This window comes from Ambystoma mexicanum, chromosome 3q (assembly GCF_040938575.1).
Source record: "Ambystoma mexicanum isolate Mex_15411 chromosome 3q, UKY_AmexF1_1, whole genome shotgun sequence".
Classification (NCBI taxonomy): domain Eukaryota; kingdom Metazoa; phylum Chordata; class Amphibia; order Caudata; family Ambystomatidae; genus Ambystoma; species Ambystoma mexicanum.
The window spans coordinates 58,661,479-58,687,113 of record NC_090926.1 but is presented as its reverse complement, the minus strand read 5'-3'; the positions used below and the strand labels follow the sequence as shown (position 1 = coordinate 58,687,113).

The 25,635-nt window shown below is 47.4% G+C and overlaps 1 protein-coding gene across 5 annotated transcripts in view; it reads right to left on the bottom strand.

The window, feature by feature from the left end:
- Positions 1-25,635, bottom strand: part of EIF3D (eukaryotic translation initiation factor 3 subunit D) — a 202,473-nt gene that overhangs the window by 130,261 nt on the left and 46,577 nt on the right. For all 5 annotated transcript variants that reach the window (XM_069653086.1, XM_069653081.1, XM_069653084.1 and 2 more), the window contains one exon: positions 9,008-9,080. In XM_069653086.1, coding sequence (XP_069509187.1) covers positions 9,008-9,080 — 73 coding nt within the window. The remainder of the gene's footprint in view (positions 1-9,007; positions 9,081-25,635) is intronic.

Here is a 25,635-nt window from a genome sequence, read left to right as displayed (position 1 = left end):
TGGCGGCTAAGCCAGTTAGAAGACGGCGAGCCAGACCCCACCCGCAGAATCCTGCGGGTGGAGTTGTGGATTTAACCACGCTGGAGGATTACACCCAGCAGGAGGTTGGGGTAATCATTACCCGTTTGAGGCAAAAATCAGGGGAACCTTTATTGGCATGGATGGTGAGGTTGCTAGATGGGGGCGCTGCAGGGTTGTTGGTAGATTCCACTGACTCACCGCGTTTTCTACCCTGGTCAACTGACACCAATGTACAGGAGGTCTTAAGGGCAGGGCCGCCCCCTGATGACAATGGTCAAGATGCACAGGTGTCTTTGTTGCACCTAGCAGCCCAAGCATGTAACCGTAAATACCCCATTACCACAGATTGGCCTAGTGAAGAAACAAAATGGTATACTTTGAAAGAGGCAATTCAAAAAGTCAGAGCATGCTATGAAAGAGGCAATTCACGTAGATGCTCCAGGACACATGGGGGCCGTGCCGCTCTCAGTTTCAACTCGAAACATGGCGATTAGAACTGCGCCACCAAAGTGTCATTATGACTTTGCTCGTAGGTATGACGGGCAAACCCACTGATGAGGTAGTGGATGCCATTCGGCAACTGGCAGATTTAGAGGAGTGGGACAAGAGTGATGACAAGCCACGGGAGAGAAAGGGGCGTAGTGAGAGAAGAACTAAAGGCAGGAGGCAAGATAGTAGAAACTCCCGGGTGTCCAGAAAGGACATGTTTTTGGCTTTGTTAATGTATGAATTATACAAAAAAAAAAAAAAAGAACTTGCAGCAAAAGAACGCTATAAACAGGTTAAGAAACAGGTAGTAACCAAGCCTCAGGGGGACACCTCACCTTCCGCTCCTCCTGAGGAAGGACAAGAAGAAGTCTATGGGGACACCTTCCCCATACCAGCCAACATATGCTGATTTGAGGAAGGTGGTGAGTGCAATGCTAGAGGCGGAGTCAAGTCACTCATTCGAAATCTGACTAGGGCTACGTCCAAGCTCCGGCAGCGTCTGCTCGTATAAAAGTTGATAGGCGGCCCCATGTTGATGTGAAGATTTTTTGGGGGCCAGGAAATACGCAAGGGGTGCGAGCATTGATCGACACCGGGGCGGAGGCCTCTCCGATTCATGGCAATCCAGCACGATTTAAAGGCAAACAGGTCTCGGGGGGGGGGGGGGGGGGGGGGTGTGTGGGGGTGGAGGGGGCGGAAACCCCCGCAGTACAGACGAAAGTGGAGATGAAAATAGGCAATTTGAATAGGCAGAAATATGTGTCGATTGTCCCGATAACTGAATATATAATTGGCTTTACCATTCTGGAAGGGTTGACTTTGGGACTTGGCGGCTGAGTGTGGAGAGCGACTGAGTGTGGAGAGCGGCTGTGTGTGGAGAGCGGCTGAGCGTGTAAATGTGTAGTGCGATCTTGAACGCCTGAAATGACCAAAAACGCATAGAACGGACCTGACCACTCAGAAATGCGTGACGTACACAGTATGCCTTGGAATGCATGGAACCTTTGAAAGAGCATGCTTCATACCACACCCCACGCTTACTTTCCCCTTACACCACCCCTCAACTAGAACACAGAGATACTACGACACCATTCGGTATATCTGTTCTCATACCAACATCTGCCGCTCTCTTCCCATCACTAAGTAAACATCGCTGGTCTCACACCCCCAGCCAGGCGTTCTCCTCAGGCCTAACGCAGCCACTCTCCATCTGGATAATTCCGGCCAGAGCGAACACATACTCCTGATCTCTCAACCACCACACCTACCGCTAAGCAGCAGCTGCCACATGAACTCCGCACCAGCTGCACACATACCCGGTGCGCACACGCACCTTGGACTCTCTCCAATCTCTCTACTGACCCCAAACTTCGGTTCCCAAGGGCGTTCAACCTACCAGCACCTTCAGACCATACCAATGGTATGTAAGGTGCTATATAAATGTAAAATAACATAACATAAAACGTACCAGTTTGGGGTGAGTGCATTGATCTGTACACCCATTACCGTAGGCAAATTGAAGATGCCCCCAGTGCAAGTGCCTGTGGCAACCAAGCGGGTAGCAATGAAGCAATACCGCATTCCTGGGGGGCACAAGGAAATTTCAGACACCATCAAAGAGTATGTGGAGGTGGGTGTGTTACGCCCTATCACCACCGCATGGAACAATCCTCTCTGGCCAATTAAAAAGGGGGATGACGGTGGATTACCGTGAGTTAAATAAACACACTCCTCCCTTAGTGCCCGCGGTCCCAGATGCCATTACCTTGATTGAGAATGTCCAAAAGTTTGAGGGGACCTGGTATGCAGTGGTAGAGTTAGCCAATGCATTTTTCTCTGTGCCAATTGCTGAAGTGTGTCAGGAGCAGTTTGCATTTTCTTGGAGTGTGCGTCAGTACACCTTTACAAGGTTACCGATGGGGTACATACATAGCCCGACTATCTGTCACCGGCTGGTGGCAGAGCACTTAGCCAAGATACCGTGTAAACCTGACATACAAATCTCTCACTACATTGATGATATTTTGATTCAGGGCAAGGATGAGCACAGTGTGCAAAGCCAGTTAGATGTCATTATGGAAGGATTGAAGAAGGAAGGGTGGGAGATTAACCCAAATAAAATTCAAGGCCCAGCTGAAACAGTGATATTCCTAGGGATTCAGTGGCATCATGGGATCGAGAAATGGTGCCAAAAGCCTGACAGAAAATACTTTTATTCACCACTCCAATGAACAAAATGCAAGCTCAGCAGTTTATAGGGCTGTTTGGGTTTTGGAGACAGCACATTCCCCATTTTGGACAGATATTGACCCCCCCCCCACTACAAAGTGACACGCAAGAAATAGGAGTTTCAGTGGGGGGCGGGGGAGGAAGAGCAGCAGAAAGCATTTGATTTGGCGAAGGACACCGTGCAGCAGGTGCTTGATTTATGGCCATTGAAGGAAGGCGAAGTGGAATTGAATGTGTCTGTACAAGACAATTATGCTAACTGGAGTGTGTGGCAGAAACAGGACAGGAAACGTGTGCCATTGGGGTTTTGGAGTCGTAAATTGCCCGATGCTGGCAACTCATATACTCCGTTTGAGAAGCAGTTGCTGGCATGTTATTGGGCCCTTGTTGATACCGAGCAAATGACGGTGGGCCATGATGTATTGATGAGGCCAGAAATACCAATCATGCAATGGGTACTGAGCTCTCCTAAAACACAGAATAGGACATGCTGAAGAAGCCAGCATAATTAAATGGAAATGGTACATTCAAGACAGAGCCAAATAAGGGATGGGTGGAGTTGCGAAATTACATGAGCAAGTAGCCAACATACCGCCCTCAGATTACATACCACCGGAAGTACCTGAAAAACGCGAGTCTCCCGTGAAATGGGGAGTACCTTACAGCGATTTGACCGTGGAGCAAACAGAGCATGCCTGGTTCACAGATGGCTCAGCCCGATATGTGGGAACTGAGCGATTCTGGAAAGCAGTATCGTACAATCCCAAGACAAAAAAGATTTTGACAACGTCAGGGAAAGGGAAGAGCAGTCAGTTTGCAGAGCTTTACGCAGTTTACCAAGCATTGAAACAAGAGACCCCCTGGTCGATGTCATGTGTACACCGATTCATGGTCAGCGGCGAATGGATTGGCGGTGTGGTTGCCAACCTGGCAAAAAATGGGTGGAAGATTCATTCAACAGAGTTGTGGGGAAAAGAACTGTGGCAAGATATTGCAGAAATGTTATCACAAAGTGAAGTTACTGTGTATCATGTGGACGTGCATTGTGCCACAGACTCATTAGAACGTTGGTTTAATTCAGTTGCAGACAAACACACCAAGATTTCATCTGTAGATGCGGAGGTTCAGGAAGACGATTTGGAGGGTTTGGCCAAGTGGGCTCACCAGAAATGTGGGCACCTTGGAGAAAAAGCTACTATCAGGTGGGCACAAGCTCGAGGAATCAGTATTCCTTTAGAGGTAGTGAAAACTATCATTTTGCAATGTCCAGTGTACCAACAGCATAGACCTATCCCTCAGATTGTTCGGGGTACATTGCGAAGAGGAAAACTACCAGGTCGAATTTGGCAGATTGATTATATCGTTCCCATGCCAATCAGTAAAGGTTGTCGTCAGTATGCATGCACTATTGTGGATACATATTCAGCATATATGAAGGTTTTGCCGTGCAAGCGTGCAACACAACTGAACACCATCAGGTTGTTAGAGCAGATCAGATTACATTATGGAGTGCCTTGCAGATTCAAAGTGACAATGGGTCACATTTCAAAGGCAAACTAATACAGGAGTATTTCCAGGAAAAGAGCATTGAGTGGCTATACCAGGTGCCTTATTACCCTGCTGCTTCAGGGCCGATTGAACGAATGAATGGGTTGTTGAAAGAACAGCTGCGCAAATCTGGAGATGGCAATTTGGCAGGTTGGCGTGATCGTGTGTTTGATGCAGTGCAAGTACTAAACAATAGGCCTGTGAATGAGCATGAAACTCCTTTGATGAGGCTAATGACTCCTACTTTACAGATTCAACCCAATTCAGTCAGAAACCCTATTGTACTGGGAAATTACCCCCGGGTTCTTTAGCTCCCTATCGGGCGACTCCAGAGTCAGCAGGGGTCGACTTGCATTCCCATGAAGAAATCAGATTAGACCCAAGAGGGATTGTTGTAATTGAAACAGGGATTGGAGTACAAATTCCCCCAGAGCATATGGGATGGATTGCCCATAGATCTGGCCTAGCATTGAAGGGAGTTCAATGTTGGGAGGGGTAATTGATGCCGATTACCAAGGCGAGATCAAAGTCATCGTGATGAATAGTGGGGACCAATTGTTACCAATCCACAAGGGTGATAGGGAGGCCCAATTGATTATCATTCCCGTTAAGTTGTCCATGATTAAGAAGGGGGAGCCTCCTACAGTGTTAACTACCCGTGGGGATCGTGGTTTTGGCTCTTCAGACAGCATGGTACTGGGTGCGAAGGTGTGGGTAGAAAAGCCAAGTGGCCCACCATTGCACGCAGATGTCATTGCATCAGGCAAAGACTAAGTAGTTTTAGTAATAGAGCCCGGTAGAAAGAAAAGGCAATATGTGCCCGCAGACAAATGTTACCTGAGAGAGTGATGTACAACACTGATATCTCTTTTCTGGGTTTGCCTTTTAGATCCTGTGTCTGGCTGGTGTAATTGTGGTACTAAATGGACTCCATTTGGGAGTGTTAAACAGCATGCTGCTACCAACGAAAAATGTCACATCTGTGCCAGTGATCAAGGGGATACTGATAGTGATGAGTAAGGTTGTCCAAAAGCAGCCTTATGCCGATGCCGAAAAGCCAGCCAAACCGAAGACATGGATTCATGAAATGCAGCAAACACGTCAGGCGCAAGTGAAAACAACCTTGATGCCAGTCATGCAAGAGGCATTTACAGGACGGCGAAAACATTCTCCCATGATTACCCAAACTGAGAATATGTGGATATATCTGGCACAGCAGGTGCTCAACATAACGCACTTTTGCCTTACTGATGTGCCCAATGCTGAAGCCTTACTGCCTACGTGCTTAGTAGCAGTGCCGACGCAAGTTCCGGTTCTAAAGCATATTGTCGGCGTCGCACACAATGATTCTTTGGTTCAAGATTCTGATATTAGGCAATCTTTTTCCGTCTACAAGTACTGCAGATTTTGCCAGGAAACCAATTGCAAATGGAGAAATTTGACACGCAGTATAACCTATAATATAACCCAAGGCGCTGTGTGCTACCTTATGACATGCAATACACAAGAAATTGGCAAATGCCAACAGCTCAATTTAACCAAACCTCAAAATCACAGTGTTTTAGCAACGTTTATGTTCGCGAGTACCACGCACATGTACAAGTGTAATCATACAGTGATAGCTGCCAGTTATTTGAATCGTGTGAAACTTCCAACAAGATGGCTCTTTTCATGTGGCAACATCACATACTTCTATTCCAGCTAACATTTCCGGAGGTCCATGTGCCTTACCTCGATTAGGACTAATGAGGTTTCCTTTACACGCAGCAATGACTCGAGGCAAAAGGTCAACTTTCGAGTCTGTGGGTTTATCCCCCGATTGGGATTCACATGTGCATTTGCTATCTGAAGCTGAGGTTCTAGCATTAACCCTTTCATTAGTAGGAGTTTGGGGTTTAGCTGCTGGGAGTTACAAATTAAATTAGCAAAGGACTTCATCATACTTCTCAGGCATTAGAAGAGTTACTCCTTGATATTAAAGTTATTAGAAAAGCAACTTTGAAAAACAGAGCTGCTGTTGATTATCTATTGCTAAAGCATAATTTAGGGTGTAACGCAGTTGAAGGTATGTGTTGTTTCAATCTAAGTGACCATTCACGATCCATTGAAAGTCATAGTCGAGGTTTGAGGGAGCTCATTTCTCAAGTGTTCCAAGATCATACTGGGAATTGGTGGGATTGGTTATTTTCATGGATTCCTGATGTTGGGGGTACACTACGTTACGCTTTTGCTTGCATTTGCATTATATTAGCTATCATAATAGCTTGTTGCTGTATTCAATGCATTCCCAACTTAGTTTTAATATTTCATCTGTTTCAGAGACCGGGCTCCTCTGCCACTGGGCTATGGAAGATAAATATTCAAGGGTGGAATTGTTATGCTTGAACTGAAACATGGCGCTGATGCAGTGCATTCTGGGAAGTGCTCGGAGCCATGATGGATATTTGCTTCATGCCGCAGTGAAACACTGCACTCATTTTGCTAAGAGCTAGATTCACAATGCTGAAGAAAACCTGCTTTCCAAACCCGCTATGCAGTCAAGGACATTTCTGCTGGGAAAGCCAACTTTGTTATGTCTTGTTATGAGCTATGGGACTGTTTTCCATGGTGTTTGTTTTTAGAGGAGGGAGGCACTTTGCTCCTTGAGGTTACTGTCGGTTGACCCAGCTGGCAACCAGTGGCAGCTCATCAATGCGCAAGTGCGTTGCCAGAAGGTTCCAGAAATCGCCACCCCTTTTGAAGGGTGCATATATGCGGAACCCCTGAGCGTTGAGGTGAGACTTCAGCAGGAGGGGGGGGGACGCTTTCGTCCGGCACACCTGTGGGCTGTTGTGCTCTCGGCCTGGCTGTTATCGTGGTCTTCCAGCTGCTTCTGGCGAGATGAGGAATCCAATTACACTCACGTTGATGTATTTTCTTTTGCATTCTTTGTTTCTTCTGTGATTTATTTCTATGTTATCACTGGTTGCTTCTAAACTTTGAATAAATAGCCGTATAAGTGCTCATTATTGTCTAAGAGTGTGTGGTTGCAAGTTATTGTGTCTTCCTGCGTTCAAAGTATTGGCTCGGTAATTGCATTGGTGATTTATGATTGTCCGTGCACTCTGGGAGAGCAATACAACCTAGTAAAGTCAACTTTACTTTACATTCTCTGGGATAGAGTAGTTTATCCCAGAGAAGGTATTTAAACCTTTGGGAAGTCTAAAAGACATCCCTGTGTGACTGCACTGAGGGTGCTGTGTAACACATGAAGATGATGCCTAAGAACACCAGTGTAAAGAAACATCAAAACACGAAAGAGTGGGGGGGAAAAAAAGGCTCAACCTCTTTCCAGGTAAACAAATCAAGCCCTCAAAATCCAACAAAGTTGCTGGGGTAGCACATTTAAGACAATTATCCCCAACACACCGCGACTCCTGGGCATTCCTCGACAGACCAAGCACAGAAGATTGTGTTCCCAACGGATTCCACAACCTCAGCAGTGGTTTCTGGAGAACAGAGTAAGAGGGGTAAGTTACATGCATGTACCTTTTCCCCTCCTGTTCTCCCATGTGTTACATGGGCATAAAGTCCTATCCCTAAACTACTCTTTCCAGACTTCGGTCGGTGGGGCCTGGTGAATGATCCCTCGTAGGATTCTAAGTGATCCGGCCGCAGCTGACTTTGCCGCGGCCGGAATGTTCGCATGAGAAAGGTGCGAACTACGAAACGTTTGCACCTTTCTCATGCGAACACCCTTACATACTACGGGGGTTGCAGGGGTGTTCCCTGCAACACCCCGCTCACTATGCCACACATTATAGTGGGTGGGGTGTTGCGGGGGACACCCCTACAGTCATTATTTTTTACTTACCTGTAATGCTACCACCAAAGGTTCGAACCCTTCGTGGTAGCATTTTTTTCAGTTGTTTTGTACGGTCAGACCTTTTTCTTCAGTCCGATCGTACAAAACCCTTCCTAGGCCTATCGTTGTGACTTGGGTCTAGTTAGTTTACTTACCTTTTTAACTTTTGAATCATAACCACTGGCATCGCCCAAATCTCAAAACATACCTGAAAAGTATACCTTTTGAATGGATGTTTTTAGGGTACAACACCCAACACCATGGTAGGGCTGTACAAAGGGAACAAACCTCCCCCCCCCTCCAAGTGTCTTTACTAAATTGTATGCATCTGAATACTTGCCTCTGTTTCACTGGTTATTAAATCAGATGTTTTTTCCTTCTCTTAAGGGGGAGTGTATATATCTATTTTATACAAGTGTGTGACAATGTTGGAATAGGTTTCAATTGGTTAGTGTGCATTTTAAAAGCGCATTAAATTGTTGTACACAACTGAATTATTGGTGTTCTGCTTTGACTCAATGTAGCCCTAGACCACCCTCTCAGCCCTCCTGAGACTAAGACTTGCCACTCTGCTACCTTAACTAGATAGTGTTTGGCTAAAATCTCAGTGTCTCCCTGTTCACAATAGGCTGGCCTCCCAAAATCCTCCCACATGGTGGCTTTTGAAAACCCATTTTAAAACAAGATAACATTGCTTCAGTGATCCACTGATCAGGAATGATGTGCGTTTAGGTTCTGAAGCCAGGGAGACTGATTCCTGAATTTCACCCTATACTCAGACAGGAAGTGGAAAACGTAAGCAAATCTTAGCAGTCACCTCCAGAAAAACAAACAACCAACTTTAGCTTAAAAAGGTAAAGCATAGGATGCCATTACCTGCGACCGCTGATCCCACTTCTGGCGGACACCAAATTGCTTCTGAAATTTCTTCTGAAGACGGAGACGATCTCTGAAATAAAAAGAAAGCAGCTGTCAGGTTTAGTCTAAATTGGGGGATTAGAAGAGGTCCCAAGGACTTAACAAGAAGAAGGAAAGTGAACAATCTGTATCCTAGTTTCACACAATACTTTCTAGACTTCATATAGAGTACTTCAAATGGATGCAAAATTAGGTCCCATTAAACACGACATGCATCAACGCCATCTTAGATACTTATTTTAAGATATACCAATTCATCATATTGGTTTGGGGCCACAAGATAACCCGTCGGATAGCACTGCGAGTGGAGCGCTTGTTCCGACAGCTGTGCCTAGCCTGCTGATGCAGTTTCGAATCCCAGAAGGGCCAAATCAGTCTTTCATCCTTCCGAGGTCGATAAATGGAGTACCACAGTTGAATGATAAAATCAACTATAATTTCAGCACTTACCTGCAGGTTTGTAGCACTTTATAAAACCAGGTATTATATAAGAGATAGTACAAGCCTGCCACAGGTGGAGCGGTATATTGCACCCGCTTGAAGCGTCTTCTCTAGTCTTTTTCCATTTGAAATTTTACTTTGGTGATTCACACAGCATTATTCAAGTCTTTTTCCCTAGAGCAAATTTAAATAGCCCAAGCACCCAATTGTGTTATATACAGGATCAAGGATTACATTCCCGGAGTCCTTTCTACTTTTTCAGTCATTGTACAGCAGCTCATTGTTGGAAGCTCTAGAACGCTTTTCGGAACCAAAATATAAACTATGCTTCGATGCTCATGTAACTCAATGGGATAAAGTGGTTTTGGTGTGGTTCGAATAACCTTAATTACTGCCAAGGGCTGTTGTGTGAAGAAGTCCCGATTCATATTTATTATGCATCTTAGGGCTACTTCCTGTTGAGTCAAAATGGCAGGTCGATCCTTGGTGTGAAAAACCAGAGTGTTTCACAACCTAGTCCCCAGGGATTCCATACTCAGGTGGCCAGGGGAAGGCCTTCGCTTTTGGATTCAGACCCTGGGGGTGGACAAGCGAGGAGGATCACCTGGGTAGGAGGGTCCTCGGTTGGGCGGGTTTCAGGGGGGAGTCGGGGAGGGGGGCCGGGAAGCCGTGGGAGTCCGCAGTCCAACTGGTGAGGACGCCACAAATCTGCTTGGTATTCGGTAACCTTTTAATATAGGCATGTCCTACACAAGTTGGTAGTGTGACTGAGCAGCCAGGCTTACCTTAAGAGGGGGGTAATGTAAGCTGTAGAGCTGTAAAATTGAAATCAGTAAGTACAAGCTGTTAGGCAAAGTTTGTATGCAGTACCCTTTGGGACCACTACACACAACTAGGACTACAGGTGTAAGCAAAACCAACCTTTGGTATGAGTCTGTACTACACAGTTTTGGTAGCGTTGCTGAGCAGCAAGGCTTAAGAGGGGAATGTGAACTGTAAGGAGGTTACACAGAAGTCTACAATCACAATAGAGTCAAGGTTTCTTGGTAAAACACTTATTAATTTATTTATTTCACAGTCAGTTATAAAACATTCACTAGGAGGAGGCAATCTATATCACACAAAAATATACTTCAGTACTTTACACGGTTCGGGTCTGAGGCATTTAAACTACTTTGAAGTAGGAGCAAAAAGGCATAGGTTAATAAGATTACAGTTACTCTTAGTGCAAATCGTTTGAGTTCACCAGAGGAGCTAATTCAATGCAATAGGGTAGGCCAACAATCAATGGGCTAAAGTCTTGTATAGGATAAAGCAGTTCTGGTAGGTAAACGGAAAAGTCTTTGCCAAAGTTCTCAGAAGTAGTTCGTAACACAAAGGTTCATATGTTGGGTCACAAGCTGACTAGGCCTGCAAGTTGCCAAAGTTTCAAGCACTTCGCAGTGAGGCAAGTTCTCTTGGTCAGGTTTTCACAGTACCTTACAATGAAGAAAAAGATGCAGCTGAAGACTTCTGTTCCTGACAGCTCCTGCATATCTCGCTGTTCCTGAGCCTCAGTCGTGGGGATAAGTGGGAGGACGTCGGGGGGGGGGGGGGGGGGGGGGGAAGAGGAGGGGAGACTCATGCACTGCACTGGTCGAAAAGCTGGCAACTGGCAAATCTTGATTCCGGTAGCTGTAGTAAAGCACACAAAGGGTGTCCGTCTCCCTGATTATTCAGTTTCCTGCAGCACTCTGAGGAAAATACAACCAGCTCTGAGAACGGTATCCAGGTGGCTTACGGGTGGAGTTGATGGTCCCACCAACTCAAAGGGAGAAGTCGTCCTTGCAGGACTTCTCGGTCGAGATGAACTTGCCGATTCGCAGATGCAGCAGGGCTTCACCGGGCAAACCAACGGTCCAGGAGTTGCAGCAGCCGTCCTCTTCAGAGAAGTCCAAGTGGTCATGCAGATGTCTATGTAAATTCCTTGCTGTCTCGAAAGTCGACAGTGGAAAAGATACAAGATAAAAACGTGGGGGAAGGGAACCCCCACAAAGGAGAGACAGGCTCAATCCCATCAGTGGGAAGCCTGTGCGGAACTGTAAGAAATTGAGAATATATTAACTGATTATTGATGGCAAGGCGGACGAAGCCTAAAGAAGTGATTGGGCTGTTAGATTATAAACCAAAGTGTGCAAGACTGATGGAATTGTGCCATCCACCCATACTTTGTTTTTGAGAGTCTCTAGACACCGTGGGGTTGAACCTGGGGATGGGAGTTGGTGCTGAAGCCGCTCTGGCATTTCCTTTTGAGACACCATTTTAATTTTGTATTCCTTTAACACATTTGTTATTCTAATAAGGAGGGCAAGGTTATGTTTTCTTAGTATAGGGTTTTATATTTTGACCAGACTGACTTGAACGTATGAAAATGCCTTACTTACCGTAAAAGCATTGCTGATGGTTGAATCTGCTTAGATTCACATGCTGTGCATAGTCTAAAATCCAGTGGTCACTGCGGAGTATTGCATTTTGTTTTCTGTAGTCGAAAAGGGGACGTCGACAAGGCGTGTCTAACACTATCCCTATAGTGATGTGCAGTGTACCCACAATCCCTCACACATCGAAGTCCCTCTGTATTTTTTCTGCCCTGAGGCAGCCTTCTAGACGTGAGAGAGTACAGAAAAGAGATCTAGAAGAAAGTCTATGTTCCTTCCATCCGAGCGGGGAGGAAAGGTGGGCGCATGTGAATCTAAGCAGATACAACCATCAGAAATGCTTTTACGGTAAGTAATGCATTGTCTTCTGATATTTGTTAATCTGCTTCGAATCACATGCTGTGCATAGACTAGCGAGCAGTACCCAGAGTTGGAGGTGGGTTGTGAGAAGGAACAGTAGAGAAAAGAGGTCTTAATACTGCTTGTCCCACCTGGGAATCAGATCTAGAGTGGGCATCTAGACAGTAGTGTTTTGTAAAGGTGTGAACAGAACTCCAGGTTGCCGCTTTGCAAATGGACTCAAGAGGGGCATTGGCAATGAAAGCTATGGAAGCCCTGGTGCCTCGAGTGGAGTGTGCTCTTGGCTTGAAGGGTAGTTCTCTCTCAGCAAGATAGAAACAGAGTGATGCATTGTACAATCCATTTAGAAATAGTGGATTTTGAAACTGCATCTCCTTCTCTTCCTACTGCCACCGAGACAAAGAACTGATTAGTCTTTCTCAATGGTCTAGTTCTATCCATATAAAACATAACGGCTCTGCGAGCATCCAGTGTATGCAGGCTCTTCTCCCCTAAGTTTGAAGGGTTTTGAAAGAACGTTGGTAGTTTTAGTGACTGGTTGACATGGAATTTAGAGATAAATTTTGGTACAAACCTAGGATGTGTACGTAGAACCACCTTATCCTTGTGAACTGTTACAAAAGGGGTCTGGTACAGAGAGCACTTGTAGTTCACTTACTCTCCTAATGGAGGGGATAGCTATTAGAAAAGCAGCCTTAATAGTGAGGTCTTTAAGTGTTGCTTTGTGCATGGGTTCAAAGGGTGACCCCATGAGCCTGGTTAGTACCACATTTAGGTCCCATCCGGGAGCAGGGTTAGCTATGGGAGGGTGGATCCTCTTCACTCCTTCCATGAAGGCTTTAATAACTGGGACTTTCACCATGACACTAAGTTGGGAAGTGGTGTATGCGGAAAGTGCAGCTAAATGGACTTTAGAGTTAAAGGGATGGTCTAGTAAAAAATTTTATTTAAAAAATAGATAGGCCACATAAAAAAATACTAGCATCCTCTGTTTTAAAACTTCCTATGTAATATTTTGAGCTATTCAAGCTCAAAATTCGAAAAAGCAAGCACAGGGGCGCAGCCATTTGGTGAAATGGAGGCCCTCCTGTGCTGGCTTTTGCGGCACTAATGAAGGAAAAGCCAGCCAGCTGTAGTAAACAAAGTCTACCGCTGGGTGGCTTTCCCTTCATTAGTGCCGGGACTCGGCGGACGCGGACTGGAGACCAGAGCAGGAAAGCTGCAGCTGAATCTCGGTAAGTGCTATTTATTTTTTTTTTTACAAAAAATAAGCACTAGCTGCGTTTTCTTTTCTAAGTTTTCCGGGCTGGAGGAGCCCGGAAAACTTAGAAATAAAACCTCAGCTTCAAAAACGTATTTATGTTTGCGGTCGCTTCAAAAGCGACCAAACACATAAATACAACTTTTTTTAAAAAAAACGCAGCTGGTGCTTATTTTTTGTAAAAAAAAAAAAATAAATCTCAGGAGCCAGGCTGCTAAGTTCATGGTCTGAGGGCATGGATGTAGTGTCCTGCCCTTGTCCTGTGACAGCATGTTGTACGGGCAGGGAAGTTTCACTGGAGGAGATAGGGACATCTCCATCAAGTGAGCAAACCATGGCTGTCGGGCCCACATAGGGGCCACCAGTATCATGGTAACTTGTTCCTGGTGCATCTTGTGCACTATCTTGTTGAGAAGGGGAGTCGGGGGGGAAAAGCGTAAACAAATTTCCCTGACCATGGTATTGATAGACTGTTCCCCTTGGATTGGTTCTGGGGGTACCTTGGCATTGGGAGTTCTCCAGAGTTGCGAACAGATCTATTTCTGGGAATCCCCATTGTGTGAAGACGATGTCTTCGTGTAACCGCCATTTGTACTCCAAGGGCAGAGGGAAGTCTCTGTTGAGTTCATCTGCTAGCAGATGAAGTTCCCCTGGTACATGTTGTGACAATAGGAACATGCTCTCTCTGTGAGCCCAATTCCAGATGTTCTGGACAGCTTGGAGAGTGAGTGCCCCCTTGCTTGTTGAGGAAGTACATGGCTGTGGTGCTGTCCGTGAGGACCATCACCGTCTTCCCTTGCAGGTGTGCCTGGAAGGCTTTCAGTGCCTTGAACAGTAAGTTTATGTGCTTGGATGCTATGCTCGGAGTCCAAACTCTGTGAGCAGTCTGATGGGATAGGTGAGCCCCCCCCATCCTGTGAGGGATGCGTCTGTGGTTAGAGTAGCTTCCACTGCGGGGGTGGCGAATGGTTTCCCTATTACCAGGTTTCCCTTTGACCACCACCGTAGCGAGAGAACCAAGGCTTGCAAGACCACCACTAGATAGTCCCACTGTCCGCTGGCCTGACGCCACTGGCTGTTGAGCCACTCTTGCATTAGGCGCAGGCACACGTGAGGTACCAAATAAATACATGACGCAATCATTCCTAGTAAGATCATTGCTTTGCGCACCGTCACCTCTCGACCGGCCACATATTTAGGGATCTGAAACTGCATGTTTTGGATCCTCGGAGGGGAAGACGAGGCCTTCCTTTGTTCGAATTAGAGCCCCTAGGAATTGTTTGATCCGGCTGGGGTCTAAGCTGGGCTTCTTCTCGTTAATGGAGAAGCCCAGTTGGAACAAAAGGTCTACAGTCTTTCGGGTATTTGAGAAGCATGTTTCGTAAGAATCCCCTGTTATGAGCCAATTGTCGAGGTAAGGGTATACTGCCAGTACCTGTGTGAATACTCTCGGCGCTGATGCTATGCCGAAGGGTAGCACTCTGAACTGGTAGTGTTTGCCCTCTATCATGAACCCGAGGTATTTTCTGTGCGCTGGCAACATTAAAATATGAAAGTATGTAACTTTCATGTCCAGTGTTGTCATGTAATCTCCCTTTGAAAGCAGGGGGATCACCTCCTGTAAAGTCACCATACGAAACCTTTGAGGTTTGACAAATTTGTACGCTGGGCGCAGATCTAGTACAGGGCGCATGGTTAAGTCCTTTTTGGGGTACAGGAAGTACACTGAATAAATACCTTCCGTTACCCGAGATAGAGGCACAACGTCTATAGCTCCTTTTTCTAGTAGTTGGTCCACTTCTTGAAGAAGGATGGCGAGGTGTTCTGGTGACATGCGTCATCCCCTTGGGGGTCTGTACATAGGGGAACTGTTGAATTCTATACAGTAACCGCGGGCTATGGTGGATAGTACCCAGCGGTCTGATGTTATACCCTCCCATGCTGGAAGAAAGGATGTTAACCGGCCCCGACCAGCGATGCATGGGAGCGGACCCGAATCTGCGAGTCATTTGGTGTTGGTGGCTTGGGAACCTCTAGGGGTGGGACCAAGACCTCTTGCCTTGCCACGACGTTATCCTCTTTGGTTGCATTGTCCACTGGTGCCTTGGTTAGAGGACCAGTTACCTGCAGAGTATTGCTGCTGCGGGAGTTGGCCTCGAAAAAAGTGTCTGTTGCCATAACCACGTTTGTTTGGAGGCCTTGAAATTTGGTCTAGGGTTTTGATGGTGTCAAAATCCTTCTTTGCGGTCTCTAGTGCCTCATCCGCCGCCTTCCCAAAGAGGTTGGCATCTTCTATAGGTTTGTTAATTAGAGATGCTCGTGTTTCAGGTTTAAAACCTGAATTACGTAGCTATACATGGCGTTTGAGGAGGATTCCTTGGACTAGGGAACGGCCAGCTGTTTCTGCAGCATCCAGAGTATTTTTAGTGATGCTTTGGTTGAGTAAGGTCCCTTCAGTAACCGTGGCCAGAAGCAGAGTACTTAGGGGTTCCGGTACCTCCTCAATGTCCTTACGTAGTTTGCTCCATTGTGCATCTGCGTAACTTGCCAGCAAAGAGTTGTTGTTGGCAATTCTTGCGGAAAAGGCAGCTGAGGCTGTAATCCTCCTTCATAGGGCATACCATTTTCTTACCCTCTTTATCTGGTGGTGCCTCGCTGGTTGACAGCGGGACCCCTGCTCTTTTCCTTGTATTTGTCACCGCTAAGGAGTCTGGTACAGAGTGGCCCCTGACGTATAACGGGTCCGATGGGGAGAGACTACATTTTTCTATCCTCGGGTTGACCCCTCTGACCAACGTGGGTGTATATAGCGAAGGAATAATTCGTCTCTTTACTGGGGCGAGGAGGGGAATGGTTTGGCTGACAGGGGGGGGGGGGGGGAGGGTAGGGTTCTCCTTGATGATCTTTTCTACAAAGTCTATGTCAGGAGAAATTTCCCCAGTCTCGATTTCGAAATGCGCTGCTGCCTTATGTAGTATTGCATTAAAAAAGGTAGGTGAGTCCTTGGGAGAGGTGGAGGGGGGGGGGGGGGGGGGTAAGGTTTAGGGCGTCGGGTCTGAAAACGCTGATGGGGACTGCCAAGGCGGTGAAGCGCCTTCTTCCCATATCTGGGTTATCTTCAAAACCTTCCTCCTCTAGGTTTTGTTCCCCTTCGTTGCCTAAGAATTCGTCATCCTCCTGAAAGTGGGGGTCCTCTTCAGTGAGGTCATATAAATCTACATCCTCTTGGAGGGGATTAAATAGCCTAGGGTACTTGGCCCTGGGACCCTCCCGAGGTCCCGCTCTGGATCTCTTGGGTGTTAGAAGGTTCTGAGTCGCCATAAACCTCTCCATTTTGTCCATACAAACCTGGAGTCTCTCTAGAGTTTCTTGAGGTACCCCAGAGTGGCGGGGGGGCCTTCAGTTTGAAAACGCTTCGACCTATCCCATAACGTCAAGGCTCCCATCGCCTTCTGAAAAGCCTTCTGGTAGGCTAGAAGTCCCTCTCGACGGAGGGGGCAGATCCTGCCTTCCTTCTGACCTTTTCGGCGTCTCCCAGGCCTCGTGAGCGGTGATCGACATTTCTTTCGCCGTCCGTCTCTGGCTATCGGTGGAAACAATCCGCGCCAGGCTCTGGACAACTAATTTGTCGAGGGTACCTCTGGCGTAGACTTTACAGGTGCGCTTGCTCTATGCCGACGTTCGCGCTCTCCGACGGTGCGCATCGTCTGGCGGTTTAGTGATAGCGCCCTTATCTGGGGGTAACCTAGTCGCGTTTGTGACGGGGGCTTAAAACTCTTACGGTCTGAGGAGGCCGCTGGTAGGACCTGCGTCTCCGTTGGCGCTAATGCTCTCTTCGTCGAGGAAGAGCCGTGGGTCGTGTGTTTATGGGAGTGTTTTTTGTGTGCGTCAGTGTCGCCGGGGTGTTCATCCCCATAAGCAGGGCGTGAGCCGAGCTTGTCGGGGCTGGGGACAGACGAGGAGCGTGAACGCTCCTTAGAGAGGTCTACGACTTCCGAAACGGACATCGGGTTATCACATTCCTCGCCTCGGCGGCGGCGGCGGATGAGGAATCAGACCGACATGGCGTAGGCTGCCCACCTTTTGACCCTGCAGCCCTGTAAAGTCTTAGGTTTAAGAAGCCAACAGGCCGCACAGCCGTCTTCTGTGTGGTCGATGGGCAAGCAACGGTTACACCGTTTGTGCTCGTCTTTCCAGGTAAACTGCAACGTGGGTGTCCTTTCCATAGCTGAGGAAACAATTGCATGTGATAACAACCCCAAAGGAAAGGGAGGGGAAAGGGAAAGGCATTCTCAAAGAGAAAATACATGTCCCACGACCCCACCCTCCCTACTGTATTTGGCCGGCGAGTCCAGGACACGTGTTCGGCGAACAACCTCCTCCGTCGAAGGCACCGCCGTCCAAGATCTTGATCGGCGGTGAAACAGCTTCGCAGCTACGACGCCGAAGGAGGGATGTAAAGTATTAAGTTAATAATGACCAAAGGTCGAATAAATGTTTTTGCAATATCTCTCGAGGAGCTCCGCGTAAATGCGACCAATATCTGGGCGGAAAAAAAACAATCTGAGGGACCTCGACACGTGAGGGATTGTGGGTACACTGCACGTCACTATAGGGATAGTGATACAGACACGCCTTATCGACGTCCCCTTTTCGACTACGAAAAACAAAATGCAATACTCCGCAGTGACCACTGGATGTCGGACTATGCACAGCATGTGATTCTAAGCAGATTAACAAACATCAGAACTGTTATTATTTAATGGTCGAGATTACTCCCATTTTCGAGTTAGGGCCAGTTAGGAATTCTACCGTCCGAAACAAAAGTATAAAAGGTTTTCGAAACTTTCATTCATCCAGGAAAGAGAGAAATCATGATCATATCCAAAGACTAAGAACAAAACCACCATTCCGTGGCCCCACGGAAATGGGAAACGCACCAACACCATCGAAGGTAGTAAATCTGGGAGTCCTAATGGACAACACCCTAACCTTAGAACCACAAATAAATGCAACAGTGAAGAAATGTTTTATCCTCCTCCACACGGCAAGAAGAATTCTACCTTTCCTCTCCTTCGCGCACAAAACACTCACTATCGTCGCCCCAATCATGTCAATCGACTATGCAAACAGACTCTACCTCGGAATACCAGACCACCACCTGAAGAAACTGCAACAGATCCAAAATGCAGCAGCAAGACTACTCAAACTATCCACAAGAGACCACATCACCCCAGCCCTAAAACACTACACTGGCTCCCAGTTAAACATTGCATCACCTTTAAAACAATGTGCATAACGTATAGGTCAATCAGTGGACAAGGAGCAGAATTCCTACAAAAGAAAATAATCTACAAACCAACAAGACACCTCCGATCAAGCAACAAAGTCCGCCTGGAAATCAAACAATACCTTAAGAAAAAACTTGGAGGCACCTCCTTCCACCACTTAGCTGCAAAACTTGGAACAACATCCCAAAAGAAATAAGAAACACCGAAGATCACCTAAAATTTCAGGAAATTACTAAAAACCTGGCTCTTCAACACCACTGACTCAAACTGAAAACCAAAACAGAGAAAAGGATGACTAAACTGGAAAGGACGGGGAAGCTCCCACGGCACCTGGACGGGCGACATAAAATGATTAAGGCAATTCTCACTCTGAAGGTGAAGTCTGCTAATCAGACTCTCCTTCATAAATGCTTCAGGGGAACAACCATAGTGTACCCATTTGACCCTGCTGTGGACAGTAGGAGAATCCTCAACAACTCTAGTAGAGCTGCATGTGCATTCCTGAATGCAGGATGTCCCTGGGCAGTTTTGGAGTGGGGGGCGGGGGGAGGTTTACAGGAGACCTTTTGATGCAGGCAGACAGAGAAAGTGAGTAGTCCAGAGGAGAGGTTCTAACCACAGAGGGATCTCGTCATCTTGGATTTTGGCTGGGCTTCGACAAACTTCCTGCCTCCTTCCCACACCCGGCATACAAGGCACTCTGGGCAGGACATCAGCAGGCAAAAGACCTTTCTTACAGCAGCCAAGATTGGACCCCTAACAGGCCTAGTCAACCAATACACTATAGCATTTAACTAAGTGGGTCATGGGATGAACCCTCGACCAGAAGGATTTACATTAAACTCTGTTGGGGGTGGGGAAGATGGTCTATTCCAAAGTACTCTGCTATAGAGGTGAAGACAACACAGAAAGCCAAGAGGAAATCTCTTCTTACCCATCAGAGAGGCACATTTGGGGAAAACTGCTGTGCAACAAGGCCCCTCTGCTTACTGTGCACTGGAAGTAGAATTCTGCTCACTGGAGATGAAGGAACCCAGCGAGTCCTAGAAATTGTTCTAGAGAGTTGAAGTAATGTAAAGTAATTTGTCATTTGTATAGCTCCTTTATCCCATTGGTATGGGCTCAAAGCACTGTAGGTGAATGCCCTTGCAAAGCTTTAGGAACATTTATGGAGTTTAGAAGGCGTGTGTGCATTCCACCACCAAAGTGAAGTTGGTTAGGGATGACCAGGTCCCTACAAGCTACCCATATTGACCTGGCAAGTGGATGGGTGCTTTGAAGTTGACAAGGGTATGAGAGAGTAGTAGAACTTGTGTCCAGGTAGACCACATTTTTGTCATTGTGGGGGGGGGGGGGGGGGGTGGCTGCCAGAGGTGGTGTGCGATATGTCATTGGGAGTAGTGTATTTATTTCAAGTAGTGGATTTATTAATTTCAATTAAAGCGCCCAGATAAGACGCTAAAAAGGTTACAATATTGGTAGCAGAGTTACCTTTTTGTTACAGAAGTACAATTCCGGTGTGGTCCTTACAATACAGGTAGCATGCTAATTTGATGACGGGTAGACATTTCTGGAGGGGACCATGCAGTTTTTACTTCTTTGCAAAAAAGTAAAAGGTACGAGGGTTCATCTTGGATGCAGGATGTTAGGGAGTGCCACAGGGTGTGGGCAATGACGGTGAAGCTAGATCCACCAGCTCTCTTTTGTATCCGGGGGTAGTGAGGAGGAAGAGGGGGAGCGCAAGCTGTGCAGTTTGGGCTTTTTTTTGGTGATGCGATGGGTGAGGTACGGGGGCAGTGTTGTGAAGGCAGCGATGGGTGATGACAGGATTTTGAACTCAATACTCCCCTTGATTAGCAGCAAATGTGCTTTGTGTCTCGCTACCGAGATGTGGTCTGAAGGTCCCACACTGCTCTGAGGGTGTTGTTTCGGGCCAGTTGTAGTGTGTCAAGTTTTTTTATATATATAAGTTCCTGCAAAGATGGCACTAGTCTGTTTCGATGATGGCTCTGGCTAGGGTGAGGCAGTTGCTGGTGGCAAGGAATTTCCTGGAGAGGTTAATGAGTTTAGTAGAATAGGCCACAGACGAGGCAACCGCCTCGACATGTTTCTGCATGTTTAGCTCCGAGTCGAGATAAACTCGCTTTTGACATGGGTTTACACAGGGGTGATGTTTCCATCAACGCGGAAGGCGGCAAAGGCAGGTCGAGGTGTTTGAGGCGGAGCGGGGAGCGGATGAAGAGGCTCTCCATTTTATCATTGTTCAGGCAGGGATGTTGAATAGCCATCCAGGGCTGGATGATGCTGTAAATGTGGTTAATATTGGCTTAAGTGCGCGATTAACAGCGAGTTTAAGGAGGCCCTGCGTATCATCGGAAAAGTTTGCGTATGGAATGTTTAGGTTGTCCAAATGGTCAAAGAGAGGCTTAGTGTACATGTTATAGAGTAAGCGAGAGGCAAGATCATTCTGGAAGACAATAGGGGTCAGCTGCTTTAGCCCCAGCTAAGACCCGGAGGATCATCCAGTCAGGAAGGACTTAATCCAATAAGCCGCTTTGGTTGATAGGTTAAAAGGGTATCCGGTAATGTCCCCATTCATAAGGTCGCCAGGAAAAGCCATTGGCAACCATATATAAGGTGACATTATGTATGGGTTGCAGGGATGTCCCCTTGTAAAAAGAAAATTTAAATAAATACAATTGGGGTTGCGGGAGTGTTCCCCGCATGTTCAATGTAATGTCTCAAAACCGCAACTTTTTTTTGCAGGGACATGATTACATGTAGTGACGTGGTTGCATTGAATCCCATGGTAGACTATATCAAAAGCTGTCGAGAGGTCAAGTAGGAGGATGGCGAGATCCCCCGCGCATTGCAGACGGGATAGAGCTCGGTTTAGATCGAGGAGGGCTGACTGCTGTGCCTTGGCTTGAACCCAGATTGGCGGGTGCCCAGTAAATTGTGGGTTTCAAGGTGGGATTGAAGTTGTAAGTAGGCAGTACGGTCAAGAACTTTCAGAAAGTATGGCACCGTGGTGATAGGGCGGGTTTTTCAGTAGCGGCGTGACCCAGGCTTCATTGATTGAGTTGGGTACTACATGGGAGTTGAAGGAGTTCATGAAATTGGCAATAGTTGGTCCGCACACATCTTGGAGGTGGACAGGGCAAATGTCCCCTGTGCAATTGGATGCTGCTTTGAGGTATTGGATGGTGATGAACACCTTCAGCCGGGGTGACAGAAGTAAAGTTAAAGTTGGGGTGTATTAGGAGTGCTGGGAGCAGCGGGTGTGACCAATTCAGGGGCAGAGGGATTTTGTTTTTGAAGAAAAGTTGTGTCTCCGAGGTTATACTAAATAACCAAATTAATTTTTATCTAGCGCACACTCACCCAAAAGGCCTATGGGCGCTCACAAAGACCAACAGGAATAACAAATGGGCTCAGAGGGGAGAGAAATGTCACTTAAAACAGCGACTAGCAGAGTCCTTAAAAGAATAGCCGAGTTATGTGCCAGCGAGTGACTTTAGGCTTTATGAGTTTTGTATGGGTATTGAGAAGGTTGTATGGTTGCAGACGTGTGCGGGTGAGTGGCTTTGAACATTTGTTCTGTGGTGCCAAGGGCAAGGAGAATCCTAACTGCAGAGTTCTGGACCATTTGGAGCATTCAGAGTTGATAAGTAGGGGCACTCGGGAAAAGGGAGTTGGTGTAGTCTATGCAGGAGAGGACAACACACAAGATTGAAGTGACTGCGGGAGTAGGAGAGATAAGGAAAGATTTGTCAGAGTGCGGAGGTGTAGGTTGTAAGAGTAGTCTTCCCGCAAAGAACAGGTTACTTACCTTATCTGGTAACGTTCTTTCAATGGGATGTTCCTCTGACGTATTCCACATCTATGACAGGTAATGAGCACAGCTGTGCCGCTTCAGAAACTTTTCGGCAGAGGGCGTCCTGCGTCGTTACGTTGTTCCTCGAGGGTCGACGTCACCGGATGTTATATATAGGACGCACCGTGCCCGTGGCCTCAGTTGTAGTTTTTTCCCCAGAACGTGTGGCATCAATCTCCTGCCAGTATGACTGCAGAAAGCCTTGCGGAAACGTAAGCTGCAATCGCAGAAGAAATTATGTAGAGGGGCAGGCTGGGAGGGTGCGATGTGGAATACGTCGGAGGAACATTCCATCAAAAGAACGTTACCAGATAAGGTAAGTAACTTGTTCTTCGAGGGGATTGTGTCCTCTGACGTATTCCACATCTATGACAGACTCCCAAAGCAGTGTACCAACATTTGGAGGCGAGAAAAGAATTTACAATTTTAGAATGCTCAATTAAATGGCTGAATAGAGGACAGAGAACTGCCTTACCAAATCCTGCCCATGGATGGAGTCCAAGGAATAGTGTCTCACAAACTTATGGACAGAGGCCCATGTGGCTGCTTCACAAACGTTGCGAATAGGAACACCCCTCTGCAGAGCAGTGGAGGCAGCCACACCCCTAGTAGAGTGAGCCCGTAAGCCCACGGGAGGGTCCTTTCCCGCCAAACGGTAACACTCAGAGTCCGTCAAAATGTTCCATCTGGACAAGGTCTGCTTGGAAACAGCCTGACCCAGGCGTCTTCCAGCATAACCAGCAAAGAGCTGATCGTCCACTCTGACCTGGGACATCCGTGAGGGATAGAAACTCAAAGCTCTCCTAGGATCCAACCTATGGAGCCTCTCCTTTTCCCTACCTGGATGTGGAGGAGGATAAAACGCTGGGAGAGTTAAACTCTGGCTCAAATGGAATTCCGACAACCTTCGGAAGAAAAGAAGGCTGCACCCGCTGGACAACCCTGTCCTTATGGAAAACAGTAAAGGGTGGCTTGGCGGAAAGTGCCTGCAACTCACTCACTCTGCATGCGGAAGTAACTGCAACCAAAAACACAGTTTTAAAAGACAACAGTCTCCGGACAAGAATGTAAGGGCTCAAACGGAGCTCCCATTAGGAATGTTAACCCTAAATTCAAACACCATCCCGGCACCTGTAAAGGCAACGGTGGAAACACATTAGTTAGCCCCTTTTAGAAACGGAGAAAAAGGAATCTTAAAATAAGAACATTCCTCAGACAAGCGCTTAAATATGGACAGCACCACCAGGTAACTCTAAATGGTACTCACTTGCAGGCCCTTGTGGGCTAAAGAAGGCAAAAAGGAATGGAACATTGGCAAGGATCCACATTCCGTACCCTGCACCAGTCACAGAACTTTCTCCAACTGGAACAGTACAGGGATTTCGTTGCGGGCTTTCTGGCCGAAAGCAGCACCTCCATCACGTCTTCGGGGAGGTCCCAATCCTTATACCTGAACCCTTCAGAAACCAAGCATGAAGGCGGGGAAACTTGACCTCTGGATGGAGAACCAGACCCCTCCCCCCACACCTCCCGTGAGAGCAGATCATCTTGGTAGGGAAGACGGCATGGAGGGCAGATGGACATGTCTAGAAGGTCCAGGTACCACGGTCTCCTTGCCCATGCCGGAGCAATGAGGATCACCCGGGAACCGAACATCTGTAACCTCTGCAACACTTGCAGAATGACGGGGACTGGAGGAAACGCGCACAGCAGTGGGAAGGACCACTCCACTATGAACGCGTCCCCCAAGGCTCCTCTTGGAGGAAATTTCCACGAGCAGAATCACTTCCGGTTGACACTGGTGGCGAAGAGATCCACTTGTGGGGTTCCCCAAACGGTGAAGATCTCCAACAGAACTTCCTGAGCCAGCTCCCACTCGTGAGAGACCGTTCTCTGCCTGTAGAGTGTCGGCCGCCGCATTTTCGTCTCCGGCAAGATGAACTGCCAAGATTGAAATTTCGTGCTGGATGGCCCAGAACCAGAGTTGCATCGCCTCTCTGCACAACGGGAGAGATACTGCCCCCCTTTTTTGTTGAGGTAGTGCATGGCCACTGTATTGTCTGTCATAATCGGGACATTCTTCCCCCGCACAGACGGCAGGAAAGCCTTCAGGGCTAGCCCGACGGCCCACAGCTCCAACAGATTGATGTGGAGTCTGGACTCCGGAGACCAACGGCCGCTGGCTGTCAACTCGTTTGCATGAGCTCCCCAACCTGTGAGGGATGCGTCCATCACGATTGTCACCTCCGGCCAAAGTTGCCGAAATGGAGCTCCCTTCATCAGATTGCCTTCGACGGCCCACCACAGAAGATCCTATGCGACTGAGGGCGGAATCTGAACGGGATCCAACATCCTGCCGGAGAACTGCGACCACTGCATCTTGAAAGCCCACTGCAGAGATCTCATCCGCAGCCTGGCCTGTGGCACCAGGAAAATGCAGGATGGCATGAGGTCGAGCAACCTCAAGAACTCGAACGCCGGGAGACTCTGGGTACGCTGAAATCTGTCCATCTGCAGAATGTGATGAGCCCTCACCTGGGGAGGCAAACACTGCCCCAGTGATTTGTCGAACACTGCTCTGATGTATTGGAGCCGTTGGGTAGGTGTCAAATGGGACTTTTAAATTGAGGGAGAAGTCCAGCTTTTGAAGGGAGTGGCAGGTGACGGACAGATGATCCAGGGCTTGCTCGGGAGAGCGCACCCTGATCAACCAATCGTCCAGGTAGGGGTAGACATGAATCCCCTTTCATGAGATACGCTGCCACTACCACCATCAGCTTGGTGAAGACCCTCAGGGGGGAGGTCAATCTGAACGGCAAGACCCAAAACTGAAAATGTGAGTCGCCAACCACAAACCTCAGGTACTTCCTGTGCTTGTGATGAATCGGCACATGCAAGTAAGCATCCTTGAGGTCGAGAGACACCAACCAACCCTTAAG